At 37.2% G+C, this 13512-nt stretch overlaps 1 protein-coding gene across 2 annotated transcripts; it reads right to left on the bottom strand.

Moving 5' to 3' along the window:
• Nucleotides 1-965: 965 nt before the first annotated feature.
• Nucleotides 966-12929, bottom strand: LOC132119351 (suppressor of cytokine signaling 7-like). 2 transcript variants are annotated; one of them, XM_059529216.1, is made up of 10 exons: nucleotides 11191-12929; nucleotides 10466-10530; nucleotides 10102-10206; nucleotides 6594-6725; nucleotides 5118-5263; nucleotides 4770-4938; nucleotides 3920-4048; nucleotides 3099-3234; nucleotides 1587-1727; nucleotides 966-1492 (listed from the first exon to the last, which is right to left on the bottom strand). In XM_059529216.1, exons 1-9 carry the CDS (start codon nucleotides 12537-12539, stop codon nucleotides 1607-1609), a joined length of 2352 nt encoding a protein of 783 aa, XP_059385199.1. In that variant the 5' UTR covers nucleotides 12540-12929; the 3' UTR covers nucleotides 966-1492; nucleotides 1587-1606. The 2 variants fall into 2 exon arrangements, with proteins under 2 accessions (XP_059385199.1, XP_059385201.1); XM_059529218.1 differs by lacking the exon at nucleotides 6594-6725 and having other exon boundaries at nucleotides 11191-12919.
• Nucleotides 12930-13512: the final 583 nt, after the last annotated feature.

Here is a 13512-nt window from a genome sequence, read left to right as displayed (position 1 = left end):
ATCTATCTATCAAACCAATGGATGGAAAAATGTTTGGGTAACAAATGTGTAGCCTACTCAGAAGTTAGCTAAATTTGACATAACCTCCCTTTGGGGACCTCAATTTTCAAAAGCAGAAAGTTTTCAGTTGTGGATCAGGGTTAGGTTATACTATTTAGAACTAGATGTATATAAAAACCAATTGGATAGCTAAATAAATGTGTGATGTCCCAGCTAAAAGTTACCATGTTACCATAATATAGTAGAGTAGACAATAGTAATACATTTGAACTGAATGATTATCACAGTCACATAGCAAGGTATTAAGGCCAGGCTTTCCAGGTGAATCATTTAACTAATAGTTATCACCATATTTTCCCAGTTGATTACATTACTGATTGATTACAAAACTAAATTTTTTTGTATTACAAGTTTTCTGAAATGATAGATTAAATGTGCATTAATTTGAATACATTTTCACGAGAAATCTGAACATTGGATGAAGCCGGGTTCAGAATTGTTGTTTCATTTTGTTGACTCATTAGAGTCAAAGGTTTTTATAGAGGGGATTTTATGATATATCTTTTAATCATTCAATAAATCACTATGTTTTTATGAATAAAATTGTGTATAAAAACCAGGCAAATTATATATGAACAAACTCCTCTCTAAAAATCTTCAGAATATAAATAGGAATAAAACTGTAAATTTGGTAATAACAATGGAAAAAGTGCTACTGAAGTGGAGATTCCTGGCTCAGAGCATGAGAAAAAAAACAGTCTTAAAGATATGTATTGTAAATTATATATTACATATATAATTTATATGTAATATATAATATAATGTAATATATAAACCCTGGTAACTCATTATAGTGATCTGCAAGGACAAACAGATATGTCCAATGGTGAGACAAACAAACAAATTCATTTGATTATGATCCTTAATCATAAATAATGTGTAAAAAGTCATTGAGTATACACTACTTATTTTCAAGTTTACTTTGTCTTTTACTCAAAATACAGTTCATGTGGCCTGATCAGACTGAAGAAGTTACAATCAGGGAAAGGACAAATAAAGGGGTCACACACTCCACCCAGGGTCCTGATGAGGAAAGAAAGAAGAACCAAACAGAGACGGATTCACAAACTGGCCAGTTTAAAAACTCCAGTGTAATATAACCTACAGATGAAGGCTTTTTCTAGTACCCCAAGTCAAATGTCCTTGTTCGTTTTTTGTTTAAATTATTATTATTTTTAAGTCCACTGTTTGCTGTCCAGTGACCTTTCAAGTCCTTTGTCTTTTATGTCAGTCTCTGGATTAATTTGCCAGCTCAACGTAGACAGTATTCCAGCACTCCTCTGTACTCTCTGTCCGCGTGTTGGTCAAAGAGGAGGGGCCAGTCGGCAGATGTTCATTGGCTTCTGCTGGAAGACTGGCAGGGAGTTGGAGCAGAGCTGTGCACCAGGAAGTGTCCATGCGCTGGTCCATCTATTATCCACACATAGAATTCCTAAAAGATAATATATTTGCATTTAGTTAATTAAACTAGTTGGCATTAAGTAGAACATAATGAATGTAAATCAGTCATTGCTGTAGTTACGTACAGTGAAAAGGAGCGATCTGGCTATGTTTCAGACTCGGCTTCCTTTTCCACACCTGCTGCCTGGCGCATCCCTTTGATTGACAGGTACATCTCTTCCTCTGGATCATAGTAATAGAACTTCCTCAAGTAGACAATGAGCGGTCTAAGAAAAAAATAAAATTTAAAATTTAAAAAAAATCTAATTTTTTTAGGCACTTAGTATGCAAAGTATTTTTCATTTATTGTACTAACATTTTTATACACAGTAATTTCAATAACATTGGGTAGAAATATGTGATACACTCATTACTCCCTGAAAATTATTAACTAAACGTTTGCTCCATATTGACTAAAATAACTGCAGATGATTTCCCTTGATATCATAATCATATTTTTATTCATTTTGATTAATAGAATTTACTTTAAAATACTTATTTTGAACAGGGCACTTGCATCCCATGATCTTTGCATATTTAAACTGTGTTGTTGATTTAAAGGGATAGATCACCCAAAGATGAAAATGAGCCCATTATTTACTCACCCTCAAGGCACCCTATGTGTATATGACTAACTTCTTTAAGATGAATTCAATTGGAGTTCACTTTGATCTTCCAAGCTGTTTAAGGGCACTCAGTGGGTTTTGCAGTTCATCAGTCCAAAAGAAGTGGAAGAAAGTGCATCCATCCATTACAAAAAAGTGTCTCACATGGCTCCGGGGGGTGAACAAAGGTGATTTGATGTGTTTTTGTTAGAAAAATATCCATATTCAAAATGTAATGATCACTTTAATCTAGCTTGCGCCAACAGTTGTACACAGAAGCAGCTCTGGGAGGATCACGTAGATTAAACTGATTATTACGTTTTAAATATGGTTATTTTTCTTACAAAAACCCATTGATCCGCTACAGGAGGCCTTTGTTCACCGGAACCGTATGAGGCACTTTTTATTATGGATGGATGCACTTTATTTCACTTCTTTTGGACTGATGCACTGCAACACTCGCTGAGTGTCATTAAACAGCTTGGAAGATCAAAGACAATTTTTAATATAACTCTGACTGGATTCGTCTGAAAGAAGACAGTCATATACACCTAGGATGCCCTGAGAGTGAGTTAGTCATAAAACTTCATAAACTTCACATTGGTAAGCAACACAGAAGGTCAGCAGTGCTCTCATCCTAGTACCAGTATTTCATGCATCTCCCATATACACTACAATTCAAAAGAAATTAATACTTTTAATCAGCTGGGATGCATTAAATTGGTCAATAGTGACTATAAAAACATTCCTAATATTTCAAAAATCATTTCTGTTGTTCTTTTGAGCTTTTTATTAATCGAGCAATGTATCATGGTTTCAATATAATATTAAGCAGCACAACTGTTTTCAGCATTGATAATAATAATAAATATATGCAGCTTAAGTGAGCATATGAGAATTTTGAAAAACAGTCTAACAGACCTCAAATCTCTGAATTGTAGTGTTTTAGAAATCTTGATAAGGCAAATAATGTAAAGTGTGAGTGAGTCATACTTGGGGAGGGGCAGCTCCTGGATGTGGTCTATGCGGACGAGTTGTCGGATGCAGAAACGACACAGATGCTGGAGTGATTTCACATTGCTGAAGCGTGAGACCGGATAGAGCAACTGTACAGGGGTCGGGGGCAACCCTGAAACAGACAGCACCCGTTTCATTACACTGACCTTTCATCTCTTACACCCTCAAACCTGCTGCTGGTTTTTACAAACAATTTAAATTAATTCTTTTCTTTCCTTATCCCTTTACTTCTGTGAATAATGCTACCACAAGCACATTAGACAAAAAAATTGGTTGTCATTAACTAAATCGAAAACTTTTTAAAACTAAAATAAAATAAAAATTTAAATAAAAACGTCAATTATAAAAATAAAAAGCGAATTCAAAATATTAATAACTACTATAATAGATTATAAATGTAACTAAATGAAACAGGATCCAAATTGGTGTCCCATTACTTTAAAAAAAAAGAATTAAGTTTTTGTTGAAAACCTCTTAATATATATTTGACTTAACGACATTAAAAATATTATTGAACATACATTTAATCTAGCCTGAAAAGCAGCTAGTTTTAAACACATAGTCTGTATACCCCTATAAAAACTGTGATGAAATTACATGTTGATATTCAAATATAATATTTAGCCAATGTATTTTGTCCCACCCTTTGTTCACAACTCTAATAAAGACGCAAAAGAAGTTTCAACCACTTTTCTCCCCATTTATCCCTCCTGCATCAGTAAACAGAACAATTAAATGCTTGTTGAAAATCCTGTCTGCAATGTCTTGTCAGTTGAGCAGGATATTTGTAGCCTTACCAGGTACACGTGAACGGAGGAAGTAGAGGAATTTTCCATTTTTAGAGTGCATGATGGCTCTCTCAATGAATTCAACCACAGAATGGCAGCGGTCCTCGAATTTAGGGTGGCACCACAAACTGAAGGTTCCTGAAGAGTTAAAAAACAAACTTTTAAGGAAACAAATACAATGGAAAAAAAATTACACTTTGGATATACTTAAAATAATTTGGTACAACCAATTGTATTCATTTTTTTTTAAATCAAACCTTAAATTTTGATTTAATTTTAATCATATATATTTTTTTCCCCAAAACAAAAACATTTATAAAAAGTAAATTTTAAAGATTAAAGTAAAGATTAATTATATATTTAAGACCAATGTAATTTCTTTAGACATGAGTGAAAACTTTATCTTGTGAAGTGTAGGTATATATATATATATATATATATATATATATATATATATATATATATATATATATATATATATATAAGTTAATAATGAACAATATCTAAATTAGCTATAATATAAACATTTTCACTTAAGATAAACCTAACAACATTTTGTTAGTCGGTGTTTAATTTTTGTTTTATTATATTGAATTTTCTTAATTACTATGAATTAACACGACTTTGAAATACCTTATTGTTTTTTATTGACTTTTTTCAAATCTAAATTGAGGCCTAACTGTCATTTTGCAAGTGGTGAAATCTAATCTGTTTGTTCAGGCAGTGCAGTCAACACTGACTTTTTCAATCAGACTGCAAACCACTAGAGGATGTGGATAAGATCAGGTATTCATTTGTTGTTTGGCTACACTTTTGAGTCTGATATGTCAAAAAAAGATATGTATATATGTGTGTTCACCTCTGTAGTGCTCCATACGTGTGTGATGTGTGACTCCCTGTGAGCGAAAGCTGAGGCTGAGGATGTATCGTGGGTCTGAGCTGTCCCGCACCAAAAACGACCCATCTGGCTTTCCTCTCAGCTTCATTTCAGCATCCTCCCAGTTCATCGGACCCCAATACCAGCCACACTACAGACACAAACACACAATGACCATACAACAGTGCTGAAAAGTTGCTTAGAGATAAAACACGCAAAACCCTCAACCCCAGGAAACCCCATTCATATTTCATAGTCAGAAAGGTCTATAAATGAACATGAGTGAAAATGTTCTCTTGTTTCTTGACTTCAACTGGTGTTGTCTCTCACCCGCTCCAGCTCTCTCAAGCTGGCAGTGAAGCTGCTGGAATCGGCTCCTCTCAGTGGACACATGATCGGGGCCGGGGCCACTCTACCAGGGGCCGGAGTCTCCATTGGTGACGGAGCCGAATGTGGAAGTGCCCGGAAGAAAGCATCTGAGAAAAAAATGCAACATTTTTTGAGCTGCACTCAGCTGAGACTAATATTCCCTCTAAAAGTAGATAAATGTCCATTGAAAAATTGTATGAAAAAATACAGTAAAAAAACTTAATATTGCGAAATTGTTACAAATTAAAATAAAGTTTTATTTTTATTTTTAAATTTTAGAATAGAAATGTAATTTATTGATGTGATGCCAATATGCTGATTTGCCCCTCAAGAAACATTTATTATTATTATTATTATTATCATTTATATTTATTAAACAGTTGTGCTCCTTGATATTGTTCCCGAATCCACAATACGTTTTGTCCAGATTCTTTGATAAACAGAACGTTTAAAAGAACAGCATTTATTTGAAACATAAATCTTTTGTAACATTATGAATGCTACAAAACAAATAACAGTGTACAACTTTTAAGATTCAAATGTATTTAGAAATTTCTAGACATTTTATCAAATGTTTCATTATAGTGTGACAGGACTATAACCATTATACTTGTGAACTGTTAATTAAACAAATATCCCAAGTGAATAATATGAGGTTGTTTAAATATATCTATATAAAACTGTCTATAGCAGCTAGACAGGAATATAAATATATATATTTAAATTCTTTACTAATGTACCAAATACACATTGTCCTTTTGTGACAACATGCCCCATTTGTGTTGTATATTGTGTTCACTTTTTTGCTCAAAAGCTAGAGCACAACGAAGTTCTGTTTGGAAAACGAATTGACAAAAATGATTCTAATTTCAAAGGATTATAGTATAAAATCATAATACAGGTCCATTACTAATTTACTGAAACAACTCTCCTTATGCCAACTTCACTCTGTGACAACTTGCCCCAAGTTGATAACCATATCTTTAATCCCCTTCATATCTCATACACAAGTTATATTTCTACATGAGGCATTGAGCAAAAGATGCTACAACACACAGCTTAAGTTTGAACATCGCTCACACTTCCTCTCTGAACTTTAGACACACTGCCTTTTTTCTCTGAACTGCAAAAGGAAGTGAAAAACGAAACCACAAGGTCAACCAAAGCCTTTGTAAGGCAAAACAATACATGCGGCGGGTGACATGTATAGTCTTTGCCTTTGCCTTTCACAAGAATACCACAGTTACACTCACACTTTATTCCATTTCTCTTTACGCTTCAAGGAATAAAGGTGCTTCTGAGGGCAGAGAAGGAGCTGGTCTGCTGAAAGGGGAAGGGGAGGTTAGGATCTGCTCTCAGAACCAGAAAGATGCCCTGAAACACTCTGTAATACACACACACACACACACCGCCCCCTCCACTGCACCCAAGTCTTACCATTGAGGCTGAGACTATGCTGGATGGTAGCGTGGAGAGGGGGAGGAGGAGGAAGAGGCAGAGGGAGAGACTGCAGGGAGGCCCCCATTACACTCACTAGGAAAGGCCCAGGCTGCGGCCCACCTATATCGTCTGGAAGAGAGCAGGAGGGAGGGTTCAGAGCCAGGAGGATAGGGAGATGTCATAGAAAAAGCAATGGAAGGGTAGACAGAAGCTAAAAGTCTATTAGAATGAGACAGGTGCCACAGCCGATGAAGAGGAATCAGAACATGACTGAATTCAACCATAACACCATTCAGCTTCAGAGCAAAGGGACGACCACTTCATTTATTCTTGCATTTATTATTGAACATAAATCAAAATGCAGCCAGGTTATACCGTGCAAACTGCAGTATTGGGATTAACATGATTATTACAATCAATGACCTGTGCTTTATGTATGAAGAACGTGGGTTTCGCCTGTCTGAAGCATAAAGGAGCAGGACAAATCCTCCAATTATGTGACAATATCTTATAGCACTTGAAGACTAAGACACCGTGACAGGAAGCGTATGACATGGGGAACTCCAACATGATAAAACAACAAGGGCATCTCGCTGGTGTGTGCATTCAATCATACACTCACCACACTGGAAATTTCATCTTCCCAGCTGTGAAGAAATTATGTGGAGTATATATATATATATATATATATATATACATATATATATATATATAAAAGAATATTCTGGGGTTCAGTACAGTGTTATTTGGGTATCAGTGAGATACTATTGTAGTTTGTATTAATACTTAGATTTTTTAATTTTATATTGTTAGTTTTCTTGTTAAATTTAGTTAAAATTTAAGTAACTTTTTTCTATGATTTTGTAATTTTTTATTTATTTAACATCAAATGTATATATAATATAAAATATAGATATTTCTATTCTTTTTTTTCAGTTTTAGTTATTTTAGTACATCAAGTTAAGTTAAATGAAAATGAGAAATGTTGTCTCAACAGCTAGCTTTTTTTGTGTGTGTTTTATTTTATTTTATTTCAGGTAGCATTTATTTTAACTAATAATTTTTTTTATGCTTTTAGGTTTAGATACCTATAATAACCCGGGTTCAATGCAAGATTTTTGTGACAACATTTGTGACATAATGTTGATTATCATTAAAAAAAAAAAAAAAAAAAAAAAAAATATATATATATATATATACTCTTTTAAAAAAATAAATCTGGGTAAAATCTCTTTCAAAATGCATACTGTAACAATAGTCCAGCAACATGATGTGAACAATGTGAATGTTAACATGACTGCAGTGTGGAAAAATCACATAACCTTTCCACTGTAATGTACGGAAGTTCTAAGCGGCCATGCTTTATAATTTTTTTCCTTTTTGTTTTCTCGTTATAACGACTTAATTTTCTCGTTATCTCGACATAACAAAAGTCGTTTTCTCGTTATAACGACTTAATTTTCTCTAAGAAGCTACAAAACTGGCACTATAGACCTGAGTATAACTGATGGGGTGTTGTACACGGTCCACTTTACTGTACGCCGACCTTCCTCGTGATCGCTATAATTTGTGCAGTCTTGTTCATTACTGACATTTAATTAATTCATAAATGTTAAATGCTTGAATCAATATGATTATTTTGTGTATTAAGTCCTTGCTAGATGCATGAGTTTCACCAACGCGTTCTGTGTCATAAAATAACTGCTTATCAAAACCAAGGTTGACGTCACTGTATTCTGTATTTAATTCAGTTTTGTTCTATAATGTTGTAATAGTTTTTTTTCTGCACACACACATACACTGCACATGAACGCTCTTTTCAAACAGAAGCTTGCAACACACATGATATCTGCCACATCATATAATGACTACTAAAAATTACAAATTATATATAATTTTATTTCAAATAAAGGGAAAATTAACAGTGAGTTTAATCCAAGCAGCTCAAGATCTTAGAACAGTTCTGCATCCTTCTGAAGGCACTCCGTCTGTGTTCGCGGTGTTGCCATTTAAACATGTTAATTACAAAAACAAAACGTTAAGTGTACTGTCTCTGGAAAAATCAACAGTGATTGATTGAGCCTTTATTTATGTACAGTATTGTAGATGTTATTACCTAGGCGAAGCAAAATTTGCTGAAATATATGCTACAGTAAGAGCGCCTGCATGGTCCATCAGATGCCTGTCAAAGTTGAGTTTGTCAACTGTCATGTCGTTATAACGAGAAAACAAGCTTTCGTTATGTCGAGATAACGAGAAAAATAAGTCGTTATAACGAGAAAATGACTTTCGTTATGTCGAGATTACAAGAAAAGCTAAGTCGTTATAACGAGAAAACAAAAAGTAAAAAAATTATAACGCATGGCCGCTTAGAACTTCGGTAGTAATGTTATATTTAAATTTGCAACTTTGTTGCCATGACAACACAACACCGTAAACATTAAAAGATCTGTAAGGATTACTTTAAAAGCTTTACAGCTCTATCACACACAATTTTTAGCAAAATAAATAATTTTAGTGATTTTTATAAAATCTGAATTATAAGGTTACTATTTCTGCTTTTAAATTCTCCAGAAAGTGGCCTATTTCACTTCCATTTTCAAGTATCATTAATCCTTTTCTTTCTATTTTTAATAAAAGTAGTCAAAATAATTTTGTACGCAATTAACATTATGCCTCAAATGCTGTCAGTTGAGCTTAACTCAGAATATTCCTTAAAACCTCTACCCTAAACACGATAAGCAGTCAACTTCAAACAAACATAGACTGAATAATCCACCTACCTAATCATCTTCGTTCACTCATGATAAAGACTGCTTCTTCATATATGAATATTCAGATCTAATACCTATATCTCCAGTATACTGAGATCATTTCAGTCTTCACTACCAAACCACACAGCCACGCTGAGCTGATGTACTGGAAGAGGGTATGAGGAGGCCTCACTTTATTAGAAACGGAACTGCTGGCCTGTATGCCAAATACTGCTGAAGTCAAACCACACCTAGACTTACACAATAACCCACTCACGCGATTCTCTTCATTTTATAGTTGCAGAATGCAATCAGAGACAAAACAGGGAAATGAAAGGACAAAGTGAAAGATTAAGCAAGTAGGCTGACACGGCATCTTTAACATCTGCCTTGTGTTCGATCACAGATGTGAAGTGAAAAAGATACAACTGATAACACACCGTAACATACATCTCAACAGAGTCTTCTTTTGAACACTTGTGATGGGATGTTGAGGAGAGCGACTCTGTTTTCAAGACTACATACATTACTTACTATGCCATGTTTTTTTTAAATCTTATTTTAAACAGTAGTGTATAAAACTATGTGCATAGACAGATACAGAAGATAGAGGTGTCAGTGAAAAGGATAAAGGGAAGGTACCGGGAGGAGGTTACTGTGGAAAAACAGATGGAGATGTGAAAGGTATGAATGAAGGAGAGCAGAAACGAAGGAGATCTAGGAGGTGTGTGAACATCTGTAGTGGGGCTCACCTAGAAGACTGAGGCTCCGCCGGGGGGGAGGTGGAGGAGTGGGAGGGTGAGGGGAGTTCCTGCCTCTCTGAGAGATGTCCACATCCACCAACGACACAGTCTCGCCTGTACCCAGAGCCACAAAACAGAACTTCATGACAAGAGCCATAAGAACAACATTAACAATATTTATTACAACAATGTAGAATAATTCCAAAGATTGGCTTGAAATAAGATTAATCTCATCCAAATCATTTGCCTGTGTCATTATATTTTCCATGCACTGTGTAAGCTCATTAGCGGTTTGCAAATGTGCCTTCATTTCATGTATTCCAAGGATTCCTTTAGCTTCCGCCCCATTATGTTCCCTTAAATCTTTGTTTACCTGTAAAAACGGGAGTAAAAGAGGCTGCAGAAAAAGCACTTTGTGCCCTTGTTAGTCCAGGTTGGCTGCAGAAAGACAACAAATTCATTTACATTCATTCTGTTGTTTATTTCAAGTTTATTTTTCATTTTTAGTCTAAAATATATAGAAGTACACACATAATCACATTATGAATAAACTGCATTCACCTGTGATCCTTAGGCCAACTATGACATTGAGAAACATTGAAAACTATTAAAACTTTACTGTACACTTTTTACTCAATATTTATGGAGTAACACAATTTATATTTAAAAGAAAGATGAAAAAAAGTGTTCCAGTTTCTGGTAAATTTTCATCACCAGCATATGTGAGAGGCTAAATCTTTCATTGAAATCTTAAATATTTTGGGGTCAAATTTAAAGCAGCACAACATGCTGAAACGTCGTAGGTTGAAGGCTATGGTTTAGGTAAACATAAGTGTTATGTTCCCTATGCAATTTCCAATGGGTTTGTAGAAAAAGGTTTATGATTTATCAATAAGTTAAGGTCTGTGTTGTTCTACAACATAAAGGTTACTATTATGACTACAGTGGTGTCCTGTTCATTACCTAACAAGTTGTTACCAACTGTTTTAAGTTTGAGGTATGTCTGTGTATTAGCCTGTGTGTGAAATAAAAAGTAGGCGTATACAAAAAGTTCAAGCTTAGATTTTTAATAAGTGTTGTTTGGGCAGAAGACCTCACCTGGCCGTGTCTTGTTCCCCACCGCTCGCTCCAGACATGTCCACTAAACTGCCCGCTGAGGATATGGAGAATGTGACTGAAGGTCTCTTGTCCAAAATGTTGTTAGAGCCACTACAGCTTTTAGTTCTGAAAAGTTTACTCAGGCGGATTTTAAGCGAGCCCTTCCTGGATTTCCCTGGTACTTTCATAGTCTTCTCTCCTCCGCTCGCAGCGGAAAGATGCGCCCGGGTCGTGCTCCTGTCCGGCCGGGCCTTCGGTGTGGACGCCTGGCTGGAGCACGGGGTGTTCTGGCTGGGTTCGGCTTGGGACAGGACCTCGGGAGACAGTTTGTCGCTGGTAGGAGCCTGAGGCCTGGTGTTTACCGAGTCTCGTAATAAACAACACGCCGGCGAGCAAAGTCTCCCGGACACCCCTATAGCTTGTCCAGACAGCACCGATGGGAAACACTTGAGAGCGAACGCCCCCGGCTCCACGTTCTGAGACTCGGCCTTCTGACAGGCATTGATGCCCAGGCCGTTCACCTCTTCTGACCCGAGGCCCTCCAGCACCAGCAGCGCATCACTGGTCTCGGTCGGGTCCTCTCCCTGTCTGATTCCAGCCGAGCCCAGCACGCTTTGACACGAGCAGCGCTGCAGCTCGCCATCCTTGAGCAGAAACTCGGGTACCGGAGCGACTCCCATCTCGCCGAATTTCCTCGCCAGCTCCAGCACAGGACCGTCGGGCAGCTGGAGCTGCCGCTGCGCCGTCGTGCAGCTCCAGCCCGGCTCTGTCATCGAGCTCGTTTTGTGATCCACCACCGGAGGCCAGTCTTGTTTGTCTGTGATCAAGCGATGCCGGTGGCACAGCTCGCCTCCATCCGTGTCCGTAGCAACATGAGGATGCAGCGTCCATGTAGGCGGATGCTGAGCGTCCACAGAGCCGGACTCGGAAGCGAGTACCGCTTGGTCCTCAAAAGCCCTGCGCTGATCCTCCGACTTGTTCTCGGCAAATCCTTCAGAGTCTCTCGATATGTTTCTGAATACCAACAGCTGAGGCCCCATTCCACCTCGGTGGGTGAGATCGTACCCGTGGGCCTCGGCTGAATGAAGAGGAGGAGGCGGCATAGACAGCGCAGGTCTAGTCGCCATCACTCCCGCGTCAGGTGCCTCCGTTCCGCTGGTCTGCGGAGCTTTGTTCACCGCCGAGATGTGACCGTGATTCTGCGTGCATTCATAGTTCCCCTTGATAGCCACCGTCAGTCCAGTGCACGACGACAGATTCCCATTCTCCTCGTCCAAGCGGTCATCCTCGGCCGCGGAGACCAGGCGCATCAAGACAAAATCGGGAGACATATCTTGCGCGTTGTTCATTATTATTCCTCAATATACTGAAGGAATGAGCGATATCAGCGTTTCACATTGCTCCAGTCATGAGATCTCGCTCGTGTGATGATGATGATGATGATGATGGTAAATCCTCCTGGTGTTTCTTAGCTCCCTCACTCAGCGCCAGACAATTAGTGCATATAAACTCAACTCTATTTCAGTCGCTCCTTCAACATTGCACACGTCCTCGTCTCATTTCGCGTCCAGCCTTAAAAATCTCCACGGGTCTTTGTAGGGTCATACATAACGCTTCGTTTCACGCAATCCTAACGGCGACTGTGGTCACATTACTGTCGAGGCCCCACCCGCCCGCTCACTTCCGCAAATTCGATGCGTTTCGTGTTTGGTCTTATCGGTGCCATTGCTGTCCACTTGGCTGCAGGATATGTGCTGTCCCCTAGTGACGTGCACCATGCTTTCATGTCATTTACCGTGCTGTTATCTGGGAGATGTCCTTACTAAGTGATGTTTATGATGCATCAATTGTTGTGGCAAATCGGTTGCGTTATGAGTCAAAGACAAATGCATTGCATGATATCATCATCTGAATAATGACTCTCATCCTCATATAGGCTAGCCTACTAAAAATGTAAAGGATCATGTCAAACACAAGGCCTATAATAGAACCAAGAGAGATAATATCATAATAATGGCCATTTTATTATGAAGAATATATAAAATATTGCTTATTTAAACAAAAACAAAAAAAAATCATTATTTTTATATAATTTATTTTCCTATTATTGGCGCATAAAATGGGAAATTTTAACCAACAAGGTTTATAGGAATGTAAATGGTAGCCGTTTCATATAATGCATTTAAATTAATATGTTATAATAATTTGGAAAGAATGTGAAAAAAAACTGTTTAGTTTATATGGAACATAGCATGTCAAACTGCAGGACTCGACAACTTTTCAAAAGTATTTCATGTCATCTACTCCTATAGATATTTTTTA

Source organism: Carassius carassius, chromosome 38 (genome assembly GCF_963082965.1).
Source record: "Carassius carassius chromosome 38, fCarCar2.1, whole genome shotgun sequence".
NCBI classification, from domain to species: Eukaryota; Metazoa; Chordata; class Actinopteri; order Cypriniformes; family Cyprinidae; genus Carassius; species Carassius carassius.
The sequence above is the reverse complement of the archived record's forward strand: the minus strand, read 5'-3'. Positions and strand labels throughout refer to the sequence as shown.

Coding starts and splice junctions, on each gene's coding strand:
- LOC132119351 (XM_059529216.1), bottom strand. CDS start 12,539: ATGAACAACGCGCAAGATATGTCTCCCGATTTTGTCTTGATGCGCCTG. Junction 6,726..10,101: donor GCGGAGCCTCAGTCTTCTAG/GTGAGCCCCACT, acceptor GCTCTCTTCCAG/ACGATATAGGTGGGCCGCAG. Junction 1,728..3,098: donor CAGGAGCTGCCCCTCCCCAA/GTATGACTCACT, acceptor TTTTTTTCTTAG/ACCGCTCATTGTCTACTTGA.